General features: G+C 35.8%; 3 protein-coding genes across 3 annotated transcripts; 1 reads left to right on the top strand and 2 right to left on the bottom strand.

The window, feature by feature from the left end:
* Positions 1-606: 606 nt before the first annotated feature.
* LOC141459989 (uncharacterized) lies at positions 607-1,673 on the top strand. The gene has a single exon (XM_074139587.1). The coding sequence runs from the start codon at positions 754-756 to the stop codon at positions 1,660-1,662; it is 909 nt and encodes a 302-aa protein (XP_073995688.1). The 5' UTR covers positions 607-753; the 3' UTR covers positions 1,663-1,673.
* Positions 1,674-15,513: 13,840 nt separating this feature from the next.
* Positions 15,514-16,743, bottom strand: LOC141459995 (uncharacterized). Its single transcript, XM_074139592.1, has one exon. The coding sequence runs from the start codon at positions 16,741-16,743 to the stop codon at positions 15,514-15,516; it is 1,230 nt and encodes a 409-aa protein (XP_073995693.1).
* Positions 16,744-17,091: 348 nt separating this feature from the next.
* On the bottom strand, positions 17,092-19,988 carry LOC141459996 (uncharacterized). The gene is made up of 2 exons (XM_074139593.1): positions 18,575-19,988; positions 17,092-18,502 (listed from the first exon to the last, which is right to left on the bottom strand). The coding sequence occupies exon 2, from the start codon at positions 18,331-18,333 to the stop codon at positions 17,092-17,094; it is 1,242 nt and encodes a 413-aa protein (XP_073995694.1). The 5' UTR covers positions 18,334-18,502; positions 18,575-19,988.
* Positions 19,989-23,507: the final 3,519 nt, after the last annotated feature.

The raw sequence follows: 23,507 nt of genomic DNA on the forward strand, positions 1-23,507 counted from the left end.
ACAGATTCGTTCGAGAAACTTAGGGAGACGGTTCTACCCCCTAAGGAGGCATTCTACAGCACCCTTAATGAATGCCACATCTCGGACGAAGACTATCAGCATGCCCAGTCAGTTTGGGAGGCCTTTGAAATTAGAACCCTAGGGGGGTACAGCGAACTCTACCTTAAGGTAGACGTAATGCTCTTATGTGACATCTTTGAAAATTTCAGAGATGTTTGCATAAGAGCATATTCGCTGGACCCTGCCTGGTATTTCACGGCCCCAGGACTGGCTTGGGATGCCATGCTGAAGTGTACAGGGGTACAGTTAGATCTACTCACTGATTATGACCAGCTCCTGATGGTTGAGCGGGGTATTAGGGGTGGCATTTGCCAATGCAGTCTTCGCTATGGTAAAGCTGACAATGCTTATCTGTACCCAGATCGAGATCCCCATAAGGAATCTAGCTACATTGCCTACCTAGATGCAAATAATTTGTACGGGTGGGCAATGTCAAATCCGCTTCCTTACGGGGATTTCGAATGGGTATCAGATCCGGATATTCTAGACTGGGGCAATATGCAGGAAGATGGTCCCTTCGGGTATATTGTCGAAGCCGATGTTGAGTATCCGGCCGAGTTGCACGAACTGCACAACGATTTCCCCCTCCTCCCGGAGAATAGGGTGCCTCCGGGACAGGTTAATAAGAAATTGTTGGCTCCATTGACCAACAGGGAGAAATACGTTGTTCACTTCGTCAACTTGAGGCAGGCTATGGGTTTAGGTCTGCGGTTGGTACGCGTACATAGAGCGCTGCGATTCAGGCAGTCCCGTTGGCTTCGTCCCTACATCGACCTCAACACCCAAATGAGACAACAGGCGACCAACGACTTTGACAAAGACTTCTACAAACTAATGAACAACGCGGTATTTGGTAAATTCATGGAGGACGTACGAAAACGAACAAAAATAGAACTGGTAACCGACGAACGTAGAATACGGAAACTAATAGCGAAACCTACTTTTAAAGACAGGACGATCTACTCTGAGACGCTGACTGCTGTACATCTGGACTTTGAACAGATCACGATGAACAAACCAATTTATGTTGGAATGGCCATTCTTGATCTGTCCAAAGTCCGGATGTATGACTTTCACTACGCTACAATGCTGACAAAATACGGACCTGACAAACTAAAACTTTTATACACAGACACTGACAGCCTCATGTACTTGGTACAGACGAAAGACTTTTACGAGGACATAACTACAATGATGGACGAGTTTGACACCAGTGACTACCCTGACGGACATCCATGTAAGAGCAACAGAAATAAGAAGGTGTTGGGGAAGTTCAAGGATGAAGCCAGTGGAGAGCCTGTCTCTGAATTCGTGGGCCTCCGCGCAAAGATGTACGCAGTACGCATCCGCGGCCTAGAGAAGAAGCGGGCGAAAGGGATAAAGAAGGCAGCCGTAGATAAAAAAATCACCTTTGATGATTATATGGCTGCCCTGTTCGAGGGAAAAGAGTTTACAACAACGTTTAGAACAATAATTTCTAAAGAACATAAACTCTTTTCCGTCGAACAGAGAAAAGTATCCCTTTCGCCCCACGACGACAAACGCCATCTAGTCGATCGCATTCACACTCTCGCCCATGGCCACTTTACCATAGCGGACTAACCTGTGTAACGTTGTGGATTTTTTTTTGTAAATATATATTTCATATACTATGTGCATGGTTACCTTATTTAGAGTAGGTCTTTTTTTTTGTTCTAGTCAATCTTTATTTATTAATTTTTTTTTTTAAACGTATTTTTGTAAATATTTTTTTCCATATATTATTATTTTTTGTAAATATTTTTTTCTATTTATTATTAGTATTTAGTATTAAGTTTTTTCTAATTAATAGTTTATTAAAATAAAAAAAAAATTAAAAAAATTAATAAATAAAAAAAAAAAGGTGGTGGGTATTTTAGTTTAAGTTATTTTATTTTATGTAAATAGGATGTGTGAATGTTGGTGGCGGGTGTATGAATGCAGTGTAGATAGATTTCCTGTGCCATGTACATAGCTTAGTTATATATATACAGAAGCGAGAGAGCGTTCCTTATTAGTTCCCATCATGCGCTTGATAAAGCAACATCACACCCTCTCCGTGCAAAATCTTGACGACAGGGCCTCTTCCAAGAAATGCTCCAAACACGGTCAGCTTTTCCCAGATTCCATTAGATGTTTAATAAGTGGGCCGTCCAATTGTGGGAAAACTAACCTGATGTTGAGCTTAATATACGATCCAAAGGGGTTGAGATATGAAAATATATATTTGTTTGCAAAGTCATTACAACAGCCCAAGTACCGGAAGCTAGCTCAAATTTTAGAACCTTTAAAAGATATTGGGTACTTTGAATTTGAAGACAATTCTCAAGTTCCCCCACCTAAAGAGGCCCTGCCAAATTCAATAATTATTTTCGATGATATAGCATGTGACAAGCAAGATAATGTAAGAGCCTATTTTTGTATGGGGCGCCACAGTGGAGTTGATATATTTTATCTAAGTCAAAGTTATACTAGAGTTCCTAAGCACCTAGTGAGAGAAAATGCAAATTTCCTAATACTCTTTCGGCAAGATGAATTAAATTTGAGAAGAATTTACGATGACCATATCAATTCCGACATGGAATTCAAAACTTTTAGAAAAATTTGCCACTGGTGTTGGAAAGAAAATAGATATGGTTTTCTAGTGTTGGACAAAGATAGACAGATTAATGAGGGAAGGTATCGAAAAGGTTTCGAAGCCTATATAATACCTTAACTATGTACTTGAAGATCATTGTTCATTGAGCCATGGAGGGGTCAACTAGTGACGTTGTAATGCGTGAAATAATCGAAACCAGAAAGGCGATTCAAGAAAAGTGTAATTTATTGAAGAGAAACAGAGAAGAGACCGATGAATATTTGAAAATGAAATATCAACCTTTATTGAGTCCATTGAAAGCATTGGTGGAAAAGCAGGAAAAGCCACCACTTGAATTAAAACAATCTCCTAAACCGGAAGTAGCTACTTGTGAAACACCCCTTCCACCTCCAAAGAGACTAAAATTTCTGAGGCTGGAATCGGCTACAACACCACCGTCAAGATTAACAAAAACATGGCATGAAGAACTTTCAACCCCAAAGCGACCGGAAGTTCTAAAGTTATCTTCTTCTGCTTCTGCTGAAGCAGCCAGCCCGCTTCAAGAGGTACGAGAACAAGCACAAACGCCCGAAGGGAAGGAAATTTCAGCAAAATATTTGAAGGAAGTTGGAGAAATGTCCTCAAAATATATCAAAAAATTTGTCAAAAATGAGACCAAGGACTTGGATATGATATATGGTGTAGTTTATGACGGTCGGAGATTTAGTATTGGTGACTCAGTGGTCTCCATCAGCAAAGATATTCTATCTGTTGGTGATAATACCTATTTCGGCACACCAGGTCTTTTCGAGTTATTATTCATGACAAATCCAAACTTATCTATGGTGAAAAAGACGGATTATATCAATTATAAGAGCATACTGCAACAGACGAACGCTCATAGAGAAGGGCACAGCCCTTCCGGACCAATTAAAGTTCTGAACACAAACATGAAATACAAGAATGTGATTTCAAAATTGTTTTCAACAAAAAGAGGTGCCGGATATGTAGATCCTAACATGCTCGTAGATCGATTAAGAAGCTTACTTGGCACCAGCAATGCCAGCGCGGAAATAAAAAGTATTGAAGCCCAGCTGAGAGATGGAGGTATAATAGCGTAGTGTGGACATGAGCAAGCTTCATTTCATCATGGCCTCTGTTAAGGAACAGATTGTAAACGAGTTGCATAGACCAGCAAGAAGAGTGTTCAAGAGAAGAGCAGTCCTTCTGAAGGGCTTGGATGACCTATGGCAAGCTGACCTGGTGGAACTAATACCCTACGCTAGATTCAATAAAGGCCACAAATATCTGTTGACCGTGATTGATTGTTTCTCCAAATATGCATGGGCGATCCCTCTGAAGAATAAGACAGCCCTGGAAGTGAGTCAAGCATTCGAGAAAGTATTAGCCGATCGGAAGCCAAACAATTTGCAAACGGATAATGGAAAAGAGTTTTACAACAAGATATTTGGCAAGCTGATGAACGTGAACGGTATAAATCACTATTCTACCTATAGTAACTTAAAAGCTTCAATAGTGGAGAGATTCAATCGTACTTTGAAAGCGGCAATGTGGAAAAAATTTAGTCTCCAAGGATCGTACGACTGGTTAACCAGTATTAAATCGCTAGTGAACAAATATAATAATACTAAACATAGAACGATTAAAATGACGCCGGCTTCAGTACGGGGAAAAGAAATAGAAGAACAGCTGTTACGTGAAGTATATGCGAAGAAAACTTTGAAAAATGCCAGCATTCCCAAGTTCAAAGCTGGTGATCATGTACGCATATCGAAATATAAAGCGCAATTTGCTAAAGGCTACTGCCCTTCATGGTCTACAGAAATATTTAAAGTTGCTGAAGTGAAAAATACCATACCGGTCACCTATCACCTGAAAGATTATAAGGGGCAAATGATTGCTGGAGGTTTCTATCAAGAGGAACTGCAGCTGGCCAAACATCCCGACAGTTACCTAGTGGAGAAGGTTATTAAACGGAAAGGTGATAGAATTTTGGTGAAATGGTTGGGCTTAGATAATTCACACAACAGTTGGGAGAATGTTAAAAATGTTCATATATAAAGCCAGAAACAACTAACAGCGATTCAGTTTATCATGAGACGTGCTAAAGATAAGAAGAAAAAGAAGAGAATCATACCCACTCCTAGACGGATGGGTGGCAAATCTTCAAAATTGAGTGGAAAAGCTAAACGAATGCTGGATACGCTACCTCGCCTGCGACTAAGTAATTTTGATCTAATTAAGTTGGCAAAATCAAATAAAATTCCTCATTTCAGAGGAGTGTTCATGATTGATGAATTTCCAAAGAAACCTTGGAAAAATGAACGAGCCATTTTTAATTTGGATAGCAGTGTTGGCAGTGGTACTCACTGGGTTTGTTACAAGAAGAGAGGAGAATATGTTCAATTCTTCAATAGCAGTGGTGCCAATCCCCCTGCTGAATTTGTCCGATATGTAAAGGGAAGTCGAATTTCATGGAACAGGAAGCAGTATCAGAAAGTTGGCACTAACAACTGCGGTCAGCTTTGTCTACTCTTCCTGCTGGATGTCTTATAAAAGAGAGGCTCACAACTGAAGTTGGCCATTTGATCACTAGACGGAGATGGGTTTAGACTTTAGAAGAGGCGATAAAAGGACAGTTGCGGAGAAAAAGAGCATCATTCCAGTGAGAACAGTTGCCGAGCGAACATCGCTGACCAACAGCAGTATTCGATTTCTTCAGGCTGCAGGTTACTACGTTCTATCATCATCATGGAAGTGTTAGATTTGGAAGAGAAATGTCAGTTTGACAATTCAATCGAGTGCATAGAATTGCATTCCCATCACCCATATGCTTCTTCAAAACTACTACCAGGCGACGAAATACGCATTAGTGTACAACATCAAGATCTATACACGCTACCTAGTCAAAGTTTGCTCTACTTGGAAGGCAAGTTTTTAAAGGAAGACGGCTCTGCAGTTCCTGTCTCATCCAAATTGACCAATAATGCTTTTGCATTTCTATTTGATGAAATAAGATACGAACTAAGTGGAGTTGAAATAGATCGAGTAAAAAACCCAGGAATAGCTTGTACACTTAAAGGGCTGGTTTCGCTTAAGGCAGGCTGCCAGTATATTACAAACTGGGGCTGGTGCTATCCCCAAAGCGATGCTCTCAACATCACTTCAGCAGAAGGATGTTTTAATTTATGCATTCCGCTGTCATCGCTGCTGGGATTTTGTGAAGATTACCAGAAAATTGTGATTAATGTTAAACAAGAATTGATACTTGTTAGAAGCAGACAAGATGGAAATGCCTATAAATTCAACAGATTGAATGAAGAACAAGCGGTGGAGAGGTGTAAAATTGAAATGGTGAAGCTTTGCTGGATGCTACCCTATGTAACAGTCAACGAACATCAGAGATTGGCTCTTATGCGTCATCTTAAATCTGCTAAGGTATTTGCTCTAAGTTTTAGAAGTTGGGAACTCTATGATTACCCTTTGTTGCCGGCCACTCAGAGGCAAATCTGGTCAGTAAAGACTTCTAGTCAAATGGAAAAGCCCCGATATATCATTCTAGCTTTTCAGACCGGACGTGCTAATAATGTGGAAAGCAACGCTAGTCACTTTGACCACTGTTCTATTTCAAATGTAAAACTTTATCTTAATTGTAAAGCTTTCCCATACGGCGATTTGAATGTAGATTTTTCCTCTAACCGTTTTGCCATTCTATATCATATGTATGCTTCCTTTCAAATGTCATATTATGGAGAACAAATGTATCCTCTAAGTTCTTTACAAAATTTTAAAGAGAAAACACCCTTAATTGTAATAGATTGTTCTAAACAGTGTGAATCTATCAAATGTGGCCCGGTAGATGTTAGATTGGAATTTGAATCAAAAGAAATGTTCCCGCCCAACACCACTGCCTATTGTCTTATTATTCACGACAGGGTGGTAGAATATAATCCTCTAACAGGTATTGTACGTCGTATGGTATAAGAAGGCTTGAAGAGCTAGTTCAGTGTTCAGTATGGCTCAAACAGGCGTGCTGATAGCTGACTTCCAGTGCTTTGTAGACAGTGTAGGAGGTTATATTGTTAAAGAGCTTTCTCTATTAGACTATAATTTTCAATCAGTCAGACACTGGATATTCAAGCCACCTGTCCAACATAAACAATGTGAAAAAAGTAGAAGAACCAATTATTGGTTAGAAAATTATTATCATAAAATTAAGTGGAATGACGGGGATATTGAATATGAAATGATTAGAGATATTTTCAAGTTTATTGATTGTAATTATAAATTTGTGTTTGTTAAGGGTTATGAAAAGAAAAGATTTCTTTTGCAAAATCTGTACAGTTGTTGTGTAATTAATTTAGAAGATTATGACTGTCCAAAACTTGATTCATTAGAAACAGCAGGAAATCATTGTATTATGCACAATACTTGTAAAGAGAAATGTACGCAATATCGAATTAAAGCCATCAATTGCTGGCTCAACAGTAAATTTGGTTGGAATGAGACGGAAATATTTTTGCCTTGAAGAACGAATGTGGTCACTGGCGAATGCATTGAGTTGCACACAAACCTGAATGTTGGTCACTGGCGGGGTGTAAAATCCCCGTAAACCATGAATGGATTTGTGCAGATTCTGTACAATGTATGAATGCGATTGATGCAAGGCAGCTAAAATTCCAACAACCATTAAAATAAACTGATTCGATAGCAAAACATTTCTTATTTATTTCACTTTAATGTACTAATTAGAAGTTAAATATTTTATTTGTATTTGAAGTTGATTTTTAAGTTTTTATATATTTTTCTGAGGTATATGTATCTTTTAAAGTTTTATTTCAATAAATGTATTAAATTAAATTATTGCTTTATTTTTCAAGTATTCCTTTTATTATTATAAAATTATTAAAAAAAATAAAAAAATGTAAAAAAAAAATAAAAACTTCCTCGATGACCTCCACCTTGACGTGGTGAGGAAGCTTAAGGCGGAAGCCGAACTAAGAGGGGCGCATATCCAAAAATTATTTAGTTAAAAAAAAAAGAAAAAACTAAGCTGCAGCTTGTGCACGTTGAGGATATGACAATAGTATGAGTCATCATTATTTTTACTTGCCTGTTCAAACATGTTGTGCAAGCGTGTTAACATTTTTTAAAAAGTAAGTTTTTAAGTCTCCAAAACATTCAAAGTTTTATTATTTATAAAGCAATAAAAGCTAATAAGGGCAAAGTTCAGTTTCAAAAATATTGTTTTTTTCTAAGAAACATATATAAAGTTAACGGACAGGTTGAGTCCTGCATCAAAGGTGGGAGGTATGATTCACCTTAGAGAGAGAGAGAGACACTTGCAAGAGAGAGAGAGGGAAGACAAGCACGCAATTCTATTGGCTAACTATAAGTGACGTCATAGAGTGGGGGGGGGACATCCGTAACGGTAGAGTAGTGAAGCTTGTAAGGTAATTCGTCATTCGTTGCCCACAGCTCGAGAGGTTAACTTCATACTTCAAAGGTAAGTAATAATACTTTTTTTATTGAAACAATATATTGATCATGATGTGATACTTTCATATAATATTCTTCTTTCAGATGTCTAAGTTGGCAAGCTTTTTGAATGATGTGAATACAAGGTCTGCGGGCATTGGCAAATTATCAGATCTAAGAACCGGATACTCATACGAAGTGAAGCAATTCGAAAGAATCAACACTAAATTTGGAGATGCCATCGTTGCCCATTTACATTATATTGGCCCGACAATGGACTACCCAACGAGGATCTTCCTTCCACGCAGATTTGCGGCAGTGATAACTGATGAAATGGTGGAAGATTACCAACAATCAAAGAAAAAACTGTTAATAATGTACAAAGGCTTTAATAATGGAAGATATGACATAGAATTTAAATAAAATTTATACTGTGAAATAAATGTTATTATTTTACTTGTATACTTCCGTTAAATAAAAATAAAATGTTTTAATTAATGTTTGTTCATTCTTATTTTTACTTTATACACTTATAAATAAAGAAAAGTTAATTAAAACTTATTTATATTTTATTAATAAGTTCAAAGTTCAATTTACTTTTAACTTCATAATAACAAAAAAAACGGTTAAAGCGAAAGAGGCAGCTGGCTACATGTCCAGACTTGTTGGAGCATGTTTGTGCTCGTTGAGGATATGACAATGGTATGAGTCATCATTATTTTTACTTGCCTGTTCAAACATGTTGTGCAAGAGTGTTAACATTTTTTTAAAAAGTAAGTTTTTAAGTCTCCAAAACATTCAAAGTTTTATTATTTATAAAGCAATAAAAGCTAATAAGGGCAAAGTTCAGTTTTAAAAATATTGTTTTTTCTAAGAAACATATATGAAGTTAACGGACAGGTTGAGTCCTGCATCAAAGGTGGGAGGTATGATTCACCTTATAGAGAGAGAGACACTTGCAAGAGAGAGAGGGAAGACAAGCACGCAATTCTATTGGCTAACTAAAAAACGGTTAAAGCGAAAGAGGCAGCTGGCTACATGTCCAGACTTGTTGGAGCATGTTCAGCTAATCATACGTGTCATCCTATTGAGACTATAACGATATGTTCATACAGGTTTGTATAGTTGGTAAACGGAAATAATAAAACGGTTAAAGCGAAAGAGGCAGCTGGCTACATGTCCAGACTTGTTGGAGCTTGTTCAGCTATGTTGGCATATATATAAATTAACAGTATGATAAAAGATGTGGAAGGGAAAGGGGGTGGCTTGCTACAGAGACCTGTCCAGAGAGGTAATCATTTGGAAAAAAAGATGCAATTCTATTGGCTAGTTAGAGTGTGACGTAATTGTGGTGGGGGGTTAATGCTAGTATCGCAGTCCAAGTGTCAGTTCGGGTTTAGTTTTCAGTGAGTGTAGGTCGCGTCATCAGCAACGGAAGCAGTCCAGGTGGAGGGGTAAGTAAATAATTTTTCTATTACCTAAAGTGAGGTTATCCATTTTTATTTTTCAATATTTTTGTGATAGTGGGGGGTAATTTAAATAAAAAAAAAAAAAATTCTTGGTGAGGGGGGTTAGATTTTTTAAAAAATAATTCCAAGTTAAAACATAAGAGAACATTCAAAACTAGAGTAAGCGAGACTACCACTGTGGCCGACTGGTGCAGATGACGTGTCTATCAGTACGAAGGTTGTAGGATCGAATCCCAAGTAAGTAAAAATAATTAAAAAAAAAAATCCCCTCCTGTCTATCAATGGGCGAGGGGGGTGGAGGTATGAGGTCCGCCATCTTGTGGTCATCAGCTGGTACGAGGTCGGCCATCTTGTGTACTACAGCTGTTAGGAGAGCCGCCATCTTGTAGGAGGAGCTTAAGAGGCCAACGAATACGACGACCTAGAGGTGGTGGGGGTAAAGGTAGGTGTCATGTAATAGGAGTAGGGCTAGGGTGGGGGTAATGAGGTGTCGTCGAATTCGCTGATTGGTCAATTAATAAGGGTGGGGGAAGGAGTGGGGGTAAAAGGGGTGTCATCGAATTCGCTGATTGGTCGATTAAAAGGGTGGAGTGGGGGAAGGGGCGTGGCCTAAAGCCCTCGTCGAGTTCGATGATTGGTCAATAAGGTGGGGTGGGGGTAGGGGGCGTGGCTTAAACCCTCGTCGAAATCGATGATTGGTCAATAAGGAGGGGTGGGGGGGGTGGGGGGAGGGGATGGCCGCCATTTTGTATTTTAGGTGCGCCAGAATCGGCAAATCCTCTCTACTGCCGTGGACAAATTCTATTAATTTATTTAAAATAGTGTTAATACTTAGTGTTGAAAATTTTCACGTGATACCGCAAGGCTATTCTACAATATTATTACCTTCAGTAATGTACTTTTTTAAATTGTGTCCGTTCACGATAACGTTCTTGCTATTTGCAAGTAATATAAGACCATTACTAATATATGAGTAATCGCGCTATAAGAGCTTTCGAAGAAATAAGGTTCAGAATGTGCAGTGTGCTTCTGTTTACCTCGGAATACTTTCACAATATTTGTAGGAGTTAGGGTTTTAATTTTATTGATTTCGAACTTATTAACAACGACTTTTAATTTATTGATTAGAAATTTCTAAAACAAAAATAATTCTAAAAATAACAGAAACACACTGCACATTCTGAACCTTATTTCTTCGAAAGCTCTTATAGCGCGATTCCCCCTGGCCATACATTACTTGCAAATAGCAAGAACGTTATCGAGAACGGACACAATTTAAAAAAGTACACTACTAAAGGTAATAATATTGTAGAATGGCCTTTGCGGAGATAAATCGTACTCTCTCTGTTTTTTGTTTATCTCCTCTTTATAAGATAAATTGTACTCTCTATGTTTTTTTTTATTTCCTCTCTATGAGATAAATCGTACCCTTTCTGTTTTTTTTTTTTCCCCCACTTTATGAAATAAATCGTACTCTTTCTGTTTCTCTTTAATTTTGTCTTTATGTTCTATATTGTACGCTTTCTGTTTCTCTTTAATTTTGTCTTTATGTTCTAAATTGTACTCTTTCTGTTTCTCATTAATGTGTACTTTATGTTCTAAATAGTACTCTTTCTGTTTCTCTTGGATTTTTTCTTTATGTTCTATATTGTATTCTTTCGGTTTCTCATTAATGTGTACTTTATGTTCTAAATTGTACTCTTTCTGTTTCTCTTGGATTTTTTCTTTTTGTTCTATATTGTACTCTTTCTGTTTCTCTTTAATGTGTACTTTATGTTCTAAATTGTACTCTTTCTGTTTCTATTGGATTTTTTTTTATGTTCTATAATGTACGCTTTCTGTTTCTCTTGGATTTTTCTTTATGTTCTAAATTGTAGTCTTCCTGTTTCTCTTTAATGTGTACTTTATGTTCTAAATTGCACTCTTTCTGTTTCTCTTGGATTTTTTCTTTATATTCTGTATTGTACTCTTTCTGTTTCTCTTTAATGTGTACTTTATGTTCTAAATATTACTCTTTCTGTTTCTATTGGATTTTTTCTTTCTGTCTAAAATTGTATTGTCGCTGTTTTTTTACTATTCCCTCGCGATTTTTAACGTAGTACCGTTGTTGCTTAGTGGCGGCGGCAGTCACAACAGTGTAGTTCTCGAGCTCAGCAGTGCTGTCAATTGTCTGTCTAATGCCCGTTACTAAATTTTTGATGATTTGCTTTCTTTTTCGGTATTTAGAAGGCATTGTTGTAAAAATATAATCATAAGTAAATAATTAATATAAAATATAAATAACGTATTTTTTATCTTAGATTCTGAAAACAAAAATTATTTTTGAACTTTGTAAACAAAAGTGTTTTTGGTTTGTTGCAATAGAACTTCAAAAAGTAATTTATCCGATTGAAAATATTTTAGTATAGAAAAAAAAAGAAGATAAAAAGTGGACCACCAGAACAATAGTTGACCATAACTACAAACAGTAATGGAGGAAAATATTTTTTAGTTATCCAAGCTGAATATGAGTTACGATTATATCAGATTTGCAACTTACAAAAATAAATAAAAACCCAAAAGGAAAATTAAAATTATGTAAATAAAAAGCCTGAACTCGAAACAAGAATGAATTGCAATGACAGAGAGTTGAGAAAAGGCTGTGAAAGTCTTCAATCTTGGAAGTTTAGGACTCATGTAATCGTATTTGATACAAGATATAATAAAGCACTTTGAAAAAATGTTTGAAATAAAACCTATTTATTGAAGTATGAAACTAAGCTCTAGTAATCGTGAAAGTGAAAAACTGCTTAGTAAAGTGGTTGACACTTTCGGTAATAAGTTTATTATCGACTAGATCTAATTTGGGCGGTTGGAATATTTTCCTCACCAGAAGCAAGACAAAAAAATGTTGCAAGTTGATCAAACAAAGGTGACACCTTCCGAAAAACAGATAGAAATAAATAAATAAATTAGGGGATCCACTTCTAAAAACTACATCAGGCAGGTAATTACTTTTTTCTTTTGATCAAGCAACGAAAACAATCTAAGCAATATAATAATAACTTGTCGAAATAAGAAACTGAAATTTAACAATTAATCAGAACTAGGCATACTTTTTGACGAGACATCAGCAATTAAGGTGCACTCAAACTTACTAAAACAAGCTCTACGAACTTTGAATATTCAGCTACTTTTTGAAGTAAATTATATGAAGTAGTATGAATTTGGGCATACTAGGACGTTTTTCTGCGTCGGGATCGACGACCGCGCAACGCGTCATCATGACGTCACAAGCCATACCCCTCATCATAATTTTGTGGTCCAGATGGACGAGGGGTTAGGGGTGTGACGTCATATTGACGACACAATACGTCACGATGACGCAAATTAATAGAGGTATTTTCCACCTACGTAACAAGGAACGCAAGTCCTACGTCACAAGGTATACCGCTCCTCCTCCTCCTCCTCCCTTTTTATGAGTGCAAGAGAGTGAGATTGTGAGGGAGAGAAAGAGAGAGATAATATGTAATAAAAAATGCATGCACGAGGAGCGCGCATTTGTCCTTATCCATTTTTTTTTTTTTTAAACAAGGATCATACCACACAAACCGATCTTTTTGTGTACATTATTATTAATACACCTTGACCTTGTGCCTGCTAAATCAAGGACATATCCTGTGTACATCTATTAGCACATATTTGAGAATATTAGTATAATGGGGTTATGATTAAATAATAAAAAACCAAATTTGTACCTTTTTGTTTTTATTCTTATAGAACTATTATTATTTAGCTCATCTTATCCAGTTTATTTGTACATCATTATCATCATCATTGTAACACCTCAATAAAAAGCGAACGCATCTTTTTAGATGGCATGAAAAATGGGTGATTATAATAAAAACAAAAATGTTTTAAATATATACAAGTTTTATTTCATCTAGTTTACAAGCCAATATATACAACGCTATTTATGTAAAACTAAAATTATTTACCTTTTTAGACAAAAACACTTCGATGTAATTACAATGGTAAAGTGCATCTAATTTGCTAATAATATTAAAACATAAACTAGAGATATGGCAGCATTTGCACGTATCAGGGCCCTCCACACATTTCGGAGTGGACCAAACACAATTCAAATAGTGAAAGTCTTTATAATCGCTTTTTGGCACAAATGTCTGCGATAATGTTTCCAATTCCTGTAGTTTAACGTATAATAGCATAAAATCAAGAGCATTCTCCTTACTATTTGTTAAGCTGGAGAAATCCTGTTGAAATTGGTGATAGAAAGGGTGTGACATGACAAGCTTCCATTCTTCCATTTTGTTACCTTTTAAAATAACGATCGTAATACAACTGAACACACTTGTGGTGTAGGTGGGCTAACTATGGGTGGGGGAGATGGTCTACACTAAATAGTGGGGTTGTAATGCAATTAAAGCACCAAAATAGTTTGTCACAAATAATACTGGATAGAAGAAGATTACCATTGTTTGTGCACATAGTGGTGCAGTAAGAATGCCAGAAAATGCCGGTAGGAGGCGGTGTGAGCAAGTTACAACATTGAGCACAAAAATTATAATTGGAATTGCTATCGGTCAATAATATGTCATTATTAGTAATATTATGGGAAAGAATGTTAAATTTTTTATAATAATACATTTTAATAGTTATTCTAATCGATTTAAAATGTAAAAATAAAGAAGTATTATCTGGAAAACAATACGATATAGCAATATAATCTGACACAGACATGCGTTTACCAGCATTGAATTCGATACAAATCGGTAAAACATTGTTTATAAGTATCTATACAATAATAAGAGTATTTATCGATTAATTTACATTTAATAGTTTTGGGTATTTCCAATAGGGAAATATCACTTCTTCTATTTACAGACTTACATATTTCAATCATACTTATATCTAACAGTGAAATTGGTTGGAAATACCTCTCATCACATGTAAAGCGTAAACATAGATTGGCTAAAGTGTGCATGTTGTTGTTGTTGTTATGTGTCTAGCCGATAGTGACCAAACGAAAGCGTGTTTATGCCATCGCCTAAAATAAAACGTTTATCATCAAGCGAGGATAAACTCATTTTATTGCAATCAGAGGTGAATAGTTGATGTTTTTTAGATAGTATAGTTTTAAACGAGGAATATAGAACACAATCTCTATTATGTAAGATATTTAAATAGTCAGAAAATTTGATCTTATTAATGGCACTCCGTTTGATACCTTTCACCTTCTTTATAATTCCTCGTTTAAATATTCTAAGGCTATACATTTTCGGCCTTAATGCAACCACCTCTTCAATAGGATCACCACCAGACTCATCGGAAAATTTGCCCAACACCTTCTTATTGTGATTTGAGAAACATTTGTGTGTAGGCGGGTAGTTAGAAGTGTCAAAGTGTGCTTTTAATACTATTAGGTCCTCATAGACATCGGCGGTTTCAATTTTATAAAGATATGAGTCTGTGTCGGAATAGAGGAGGGTTAATGATTTAGGAGTATAGTGTTTTAACTTGACCTGGTAATGGAAATGATACATGTAATGTTTGGAAAGTTCTAAAATGGAAAATCCAACGTAAATGGGCCGATCAGAGTAAATGGACTCTTTGTGCAGATGAACAGCAATAACGTTTTCATTAAAGATTGTTCGATCCTTAAAGTTTGCTCTTTTCGACAGCTTGAGCAACGCTTGTTCAGACGTGACAATCTTAATAGATAAACGCTTCCTCTTGTTTTCAATACATTTACCAAAAACAGAGTTGTTCATCAACTTATAGAAATCCTTTTCAAAATCATTTCTAGCCGCTTTTCTAAGGCTGGTGTTGAATTCAATGTAGGGTTTAAGCTAGGGGGATTGATTAAATTTTAATATTCTATGCACTTGTTTAAGTACAACCCCCTATTAGAGCCTGTTTTAAATTTCTATAGTGGATCACATAATGGTGTTTGTCGTCTAGTGTGGTATAGAGTTTTTTATTGTGATGATGTGGTAGTGGTGGAAACTGAGCGAAACAGTCGTGTAAGTGTGTAGGTATGTGTAGATCAACCTCTAGAATATACCCAATGTTGCCATCATCCGGAATGGTGGTTATGTCGATGGTTTGTCCTACTTCGACCCAGTCAAACCCACCAATCGGGAGGTATTGTGACATTGAGAACCCGTAGAGATTGTTAACATCTATGTAAAGAATAAAGTTGGTTGGTTGTGTAGAATCATAGCCGGGCATGTAGGGATTATTGGCTTTAGCATATCTTGTAACACAGGAAGTGATGCCGCCTCTAATCCCCGATTCGATCATGAGCAGTTTGTCATAATCCGTTAGAAGATCCAATTTAACTTTTGTACACTTTAAACATGCATCAAATGCCAGGCCAGGTGTTGTAAAATACCAACAAGGATCAATGTAGTAGATAGACCCACAAACCTGTCGAAACTGTTCAAATATGTCGCTTAAGAGAATTATGTCAGTTGTCAGATACAATTCTGTGTACTCCCGAAGTGTGTTCATGTGGAATGAGGACCAAACCTTTTGTGCGTGCTGGTAATCACTATCGGATATGGGCTCATCGGTTAAATCGTTAATGAAATAGCGTTTAGCTGGTAAGGCTCGTTCATCCATTCTCTCCATACCCGTCATAGAGGCGTATGGAAAAACGCCTTTTCTAAGTAACTGTCTCTGGTCATTGTCGGGAAATTGTTTCTCCATTTGTGGGTATTCCGTCAAATTATTTATAAGATGTTCTAAAGTATCAGGTAGAAACCGGTATGTATCCAAAAAGCGAAGCCATATGGATGGGCAATCGGAAAACATTTTCGAAAAACTTATATACTTCTCTTCGGAATTTGGTATTACCCACACATCTCCCGGATCAACGCCTAAAGACAATATAATCGGATGAGCATCATATCCGCTAAGGTTATGCATGTAGACCGGAATGAAATTCGGCAATTGTACTTTGAGGTTGCAGTTATTATGGGCCACGCAGATGAAGTCACCCGTAAGGTAATCATGATGGTGAACTCTCTTCTCTAACCCGTTGAACGCCTGTTCACCAATGCCACAATGTGTGGCATTAGCAAAATCCTCCTGTTGTTGGTGGGATAGTGCGTTCATTGGAATGATCACCTTTTATAGGACTTCCACATCTTTAACAACGGAATGTAAATATTCCATAAATTGCTGGACCGCATCATCGCCCGTATATAGGAAAATGTCTTTTTGATAGCTGGCTAACGTAGAGACCACCTTAGCCCCCACACTGCAAACCTGGTGTTTATGTGTTTGTCTAGACCATGATGTGGATGAACATCCGGGTACGCTGTGTACGGGTAAAAGTAGGCACTCAAAGTCTGCATAGATAACTATGGGTATGTGTTGTTTATGGTGGTAGTTTGTAAACTGTAATTGTGCATTTTCCGTGGGCATCTGAATGTGACATGGTTTGTGTTGATTACAGAAAAGTTAATGGGCGGCTAATCGTTCCTCGGCTGTTTTCCCATCCACTGTTCTATAATCACGAGTGAATGATTTGAAGCATCGTTTACACATAACAACACCATCATGATGGTCACTAAGTTGGGAAGATATAAGCCGTGAGAGATTTTTTATTAGGCAATAATGAGAGGTTTTTAAATCACGGAGAAATAAAAGGTCAAAGTGTTCTACAGCCGCTAAATTCGATCTAACCATCAGATGAAAAACCTGCTTCTCCTTCTCGGTTAGAGAATAAACATTAACCGATACATTATTATCTTTCTCAAACCTAAGTATATCCTTTAAAGGTGTGGGAAAGGAAATATTGTCGAAATTGTAATAGTGGTTAAGTTTTCTATACATGGTTATACGGTGGGGTTTCTCCAGTTGACGAGATAGAATGGCGTATTTAAAGCAGTAATCGTCAGTATTGCATATATTGACAATTGCTTCTTTATTGGCTATTTTCTTTGGTAAAGGAATGTACGCTCTTCCACCTAAAGGGCGATATTTAGTCAATCGGAGGACAAGGGAATCTACGGAATGTAATTTCCAACCTGATCCACTAGTTTCAAATTCCTGTAGTTCGCGCAAAAGTTTTGCAAAACTTCTTTGAAGGTAGTGAATTAGGATGGTGCTAGCGTCGATAATCTCTATCGAGGTTTTAAAATTTGCATCCGTATATTGTTCAAGATCAGAATTTCTATATCGACTATAAACACATTCTAGGAAGATGGATGATTTAAAGGTCAATAGATCTTCTCTGGCTTTAAGTAAATACTTTAATAGTACCCCGTGTTTATCTTGTAAAAATAGCACAGGGTCTTTTATATTATTAGTATTTTTAATGCATATATTCTGAGCCGATCTATTTAAAGCGGTAATCACCACACCATCCTGTAAAGGAACGGATAATAGACGATATTTCTTTTGATTTTGTACATTCCCTCCTCTAGTCCTAACTGGGGGTGTTGTTGTTGTATCATCGTCACATGCAGTACAATCTGAAGAGACATGATTTAATAATGACACCAAATTGGGTAATATACTAGCACAGTTTGGACATTTCCTGGGTGAACATGTCAAAACATGTGTCTTTAAGGTGAGCAAAGTGCGGAATATACTACCACATTTGGGGCATTTCTTTGGCGAACATGTCGCAACATGTCTCTTTAAATCGTACGGTCTGGAGAAACTTTTCCCACATTTAACACAGGCCGGATTAGACATAATGAACTTACAAAATAAAACTAATCTTTGGTCGCCTTCTTCTTCTTCTGCTTCTTCTTCGCCGGTTCCTCCTCCTGTTGTTGTTGTTGTTGTTTAGATGCTTCGAATGCTATCATGTAACACTTGCTTGTCTTGCTTATCCCCTTATAGATAAGGGACAAATCACCATCTTAAAAAAAAAATTATTTTAACTACAAAGGTAAGAAAAAAGTAAAAATAAATAAAAAAGTATTTTAAATACCCATATAATGTTGTATATCCTGATCTGTGATAGAGGATGTATAACGCCTCGGTAAAAAAATCCAAGACGTTGTATCATCAATATCCCGTATCTGGACCACAATCGCAGGACCAAATTTGGTTTTCTCCACTCTAGCAAAAGAGAAGATCAAATAAGGTCTATCAACCTCTAATTCTGATACCTTTTTATAAGTTCGGTTGTGGCTTGTTGAAGGATGTTGCAATTTTTTTAACAGTTCATCGCTCATTCTAGAAAAAATGTTTTTTGTTTTTGAAAAAAAAAAAAGTTAAAAAGCAAAAATAAAAAAATGTCAAACTTAATTACCTGGTTCTTAAATGATGAAAAAATCAAATGATGTACTGCATGTAGTAACACATAAGAGCTACTGGATGAACCCTCACAATTATTCACCGATTTTATATACTGCGCTCGAGAGAGAGAGGGGGAGAGATATGGGAGGCATGAAGGTAACACAACCAATTACAAACTTAAGGAAATTTTTTTAAAAAAAAAGCGCGCGAGAAAGATATCATTTCCTACGGCGTCATAGATCTTATTGCAATAGAGATAGCCTTCAGTATGTCGCAGGATGACACATTGCACCTTCTAACTGACCATGGTAATAGTTATCATTAAATTAAACTTATAATAATTATTGTACACTCTTTTTTTTTTTTTCTATGTATGATTGACAGTTGTAAGATATCTATTTCTAAATATTTTTTGGCATTATGTAAGTGTTTATATAATTAACGAGTGTGTTGTTTTTCCTTATGCGATAATAATTTTTTTAGTGTCCAATACACTTGATAACACCCTCAATTAGTGTGTCAAGTTTGTGTGAATCACCCAACATACACGCGCGGTTTGTATGGTTTGCTCATCATATAGGAAAGATTTTAGATTGCTATGCCATCCACGAAACAGTTTCATCGACCCCCTCTCCACCAATTGAATTCCGTAGATTGACGCGTGTACCCGAAGTCCTTCCAATATTTTAATAAATATTTATCATCTTAACCAAAAAGCACATGTACTAATTTATCTAAAACAAATTCTTTTAATGCAATATCCAAAGGAATAAGGAGAGTAGGGATCTATCACAAATAACGCAAATTAGTGTAGTAAATGCAGATTTATTAATACATTTACATTTAACTACAGATACTACACTTTGATCTTAGCCAAGAAGCGATTGCCTAAACTGGATGCCTAAACTTTGTTTCAACGCATTAAGGAAATTTGTCAGCTTAGATAAAAAACACTGCACTAGAAATTGGTTCACCCAGCTGCGTCAATGGTTTTGTATTGTAGGTGAATACGATTTATTTTATTGAAATGATTTAGATTATGTCAAAAGGGCAATGCCAAACATATTGGAAAAATGGACCAACCATGTACTTAGTTTGGATGTTCAGCGAGCGGTCAATTCTAGTTACAGTTATATTTATAGAGATATAAGTGGCTTGGGGATGTCAGAGGAGTATCTAAAATATAATTGCGCAATAGATAAATTACGAGTAATTAGTCAATTAAGAGTGTCCAGCAATAAGGTTATTAAAATATAGTTTAGAAAAGGTGGATATCATGCAATAAATACTGACTCCGTTTGTTCATTGTGTAACCTGCTTAAACCAGAAAGTATGGAACATGTCTTGGATCCAGTGCCCAATTTATGATTCTATCAGGAAACATTATTTACCTCAAGCACTACACATTAAAAATGAAATTAATTTAGACCAAAAATTGCTAATAATTGAGTCTCTTGATCATCTGAATAAATTGTACTATTTTATTATTGAGGCCCTAAAAAAAAGATCGTTTATTCTAAATGAATAGTAGCTCTGAAAGCTATACATTTGGAATAAAATTAAGAAACTATACATATGTAGAGAGCACTATTTGGTTATTTCTTATTATTATTATATTTGTATTGTTTTATTATTATTTTCTATTTATTAGTATTGTTATTATTATTTTAGTTATTATGTCTGTAGCAAATTTATTTTAGTTTATATATTATATATTAGCACTGAACCCCTGTAATGTGACAACACGGAATACAGAATTTTTTCTATTCTATTCTACATTTAACTACAAAACTTTATTGTAATAATCGTTTTACAACATCTTTTATTATAATATTATTTTACATGTTTTCTCTCTCTCTCTCTCTCTCTCTCTAATGTTACACGCAAAATACCTCTATTTCCTTATTCCTACTGGGCGTATCTACTTTAATTTTTATTCTGTATCTTAAATCCACATCCGCCAATTCCCTTTCCAGCCAGTAATTTGAGCAGTAGAACCTATTTATATTTTCGAACTGTAATATATATCGTCGATTCTTCCTGTATACAACTTAATACCAGAAATTATCAATTCTGTCCCTTCGGCGATTTCTTCTAAACGACTACAATCGCGAAAGTTAATATGTTTTTTATTAATGTTAATGTTCTTAATTTGATTCACGTCTTCTTGTGTAAAAGGAATATTCTCCATATTTCTCCATACATCTGGGTAAAAGTTTACTTTTTCTATCTTGGAGAAGGTGTGGCCATGATACGTTGTAAGACCATTTGTCGCAAACGTTACAAACGTTTCTTCGGTAAGTAGACAAATTAAATCCATTCCGTTGTACGGAATAATAACGTATCCCTCTTTAATAAGTTCTTCTTTATTGTTGTATACATTAATAAACATGCCAGCCTTTTAAGTAATAAACCTCTTTATTTCCATCTTTTTCGACCAATACCCCCACATACGTATATTTACCTTTATTATTAACGGTAAATGCAGACACCTTATACTCCGCATTCGGATGTAAATTCTTCCAATGGGTGTAAAAATAGTCTTCTAATCTTTCCCTTAACTGGTTTATCTTTTCTTCTTTCTCTAGAAGCAGTTTATATTCTTCCTTTATTGCTGCCTTCTTTTCCAAATAATCTGTTTTCCTACTTTTAACATCTAATTCTTCCTCGTTCTTGTTTTCGTTACCTTGTCGATGTTACGTATGCTGGCGACAGTGGCTCTATTTCTTTAATAGTACATGTGTGCAGTCTGTTAGTATTATTTAACGATGTAGACAACAACAACAACACCATAATCTTACGGGAACACGCGTGCATGTTGTTTCCCCCCTCAAAGTTAAAGTTTAAATTAAGTATTATTTCATTTGTATAAACTAACATAAACTGCTTCTTTTTTTTTTGTATAATTGATGTGGTGGTAAGTAATAAATCACATTATTCTTGTCTTATGAAGAACAATACATTGACGCATTTCCTGTCAGTGAAGCCGTTATTCCCCAACCTTACTCCAGATAACACATTATTATTATGAATATTATTTAATCATTTTACAAATTTTACAACACTACATAGGATGTGCTCACCTTTAATGAGAGAGAGGTGGATGTACACAGGATATGTCCTTGATTTAGCAGGCACAAGGTCAAGGTGTATTAATAATAATGTACACAAAAAGATCGGTTTGTGTGGTATGATCCTTGTTCAAAAAAAAATGGATAAGGACAGATGCGCGCTCCTCGTGCATGCATTTTTTATTACATATTATGTCTCTCTCACTCTCTCTCTCTCTTGCACTCATAAAGGGGGAGGAGGAGGAGGAGCGGTATACCTTGTGACGTAGGACTTGCGTTCCTTGTTACGTAGGAGGAAAATACCTCTATTAATTTGCGTCATCGTGACGTATTGTGTCGTCAATATGACGTCACACCCCTAACCCCTCGTCCATCTGGACCACAAAATTATGATGAGGGGTATGGCTTGTGACGTCATGATGACGCGTTGCGCGGTCGTCGATCCCGACGCAGAAAAACGTCCTAGTATGCCCAAATTCATACTACTATATGAAACTAAGTAATAGCAAAATATCTACTTACAAAATTAAGAAGAATGTATGAATATGAAGTCTTCAACAAAGTTGCTTAATAAATAATAAAATCGCAAAAATTGCTAAACTTATTTCAACAACTGTTAAAAGACGTTTGATTTAGGTTAGGTTATATCTTTACTTCTATTTTACAGTGTATACGTTACGGTAAATGTACAATCTTGGGAAATGTACACTTTTACCGTAAAATGTGTACATTTCCTAAAAAGTTAGGTATATGTGAACTGAATATAATGTATATGTACATTAGTACATTTCCCGGCAAATGTGTACTCTTGCCTTCACGTTTTGGTAAATGTATACTCTTACCTTCATGTTTTAAGAAAAGTTGGAATACAAATAAATTAAAAATGTTGTTGCAGTAAAAAAATATTTACTTAAATAAACATAATACAAAAGGCTTTAATAACGAAAATTATTTTAATTAAAAAATGTAAATGACAAACAAAACATACTTCTCTTTGCATATTACACGTATAATATGTCGTAGGTTATGATCCCAACATTCATAAATACAATTTTCGTCCTAGTTTTTCAGGACCAATACGATGGGAATCAAACAAATAATAATAATAACATACTTTTCTTTATTATAACTGTGCAAATATTTATCGAGAGTATAACATAATTTTCACAAAATTTTGTTAAATATTTGCCAGGGGTAAAAGTTTATAAGTTTTTTGAAAATTCCTCTTAAGAAAGTAGAGATGAAGAAAGAAGTGAAGAGCAAAACATTAAATAAATAATGTAAAAAAAAATCATTTTATTGTAAGTTCCTGAAGTATGGCTTGCTGCCTACTTCTCTGGACAATAACAGTTAAATTTTATAAAACTATAAAGGAACAAAAGAAATTTCATAATGAAAAAAGTTTCACTTGCGATTTCGTATTTTGTATGCTCACATTTACCAAAACGACATGGTCATTGTGAATTTAATGTACATTTCCCTTCTTTGAAATTGTAAATGTTAGTTGAATGTACATTACCCAAACGAGAAGGAAAATGTGCACATTTACCG

This window comes from Rhodnius prolixus, unplaced genomic scaffold, assembly GCF_049639745.1.
Source record: "Rhodnius prolixus isolate KJV_2025 unplaced genomic scaffold, Rpr scaffold_41, whole genome shotgun sequence".
In the NCBI taxonomy this organism is placed as follows: Eukaryota; Metazoa; Arthropoda; class Insecta; order Hemiptera; family Reduviidae; genus Rhodnius; species Rhodnius prolixus.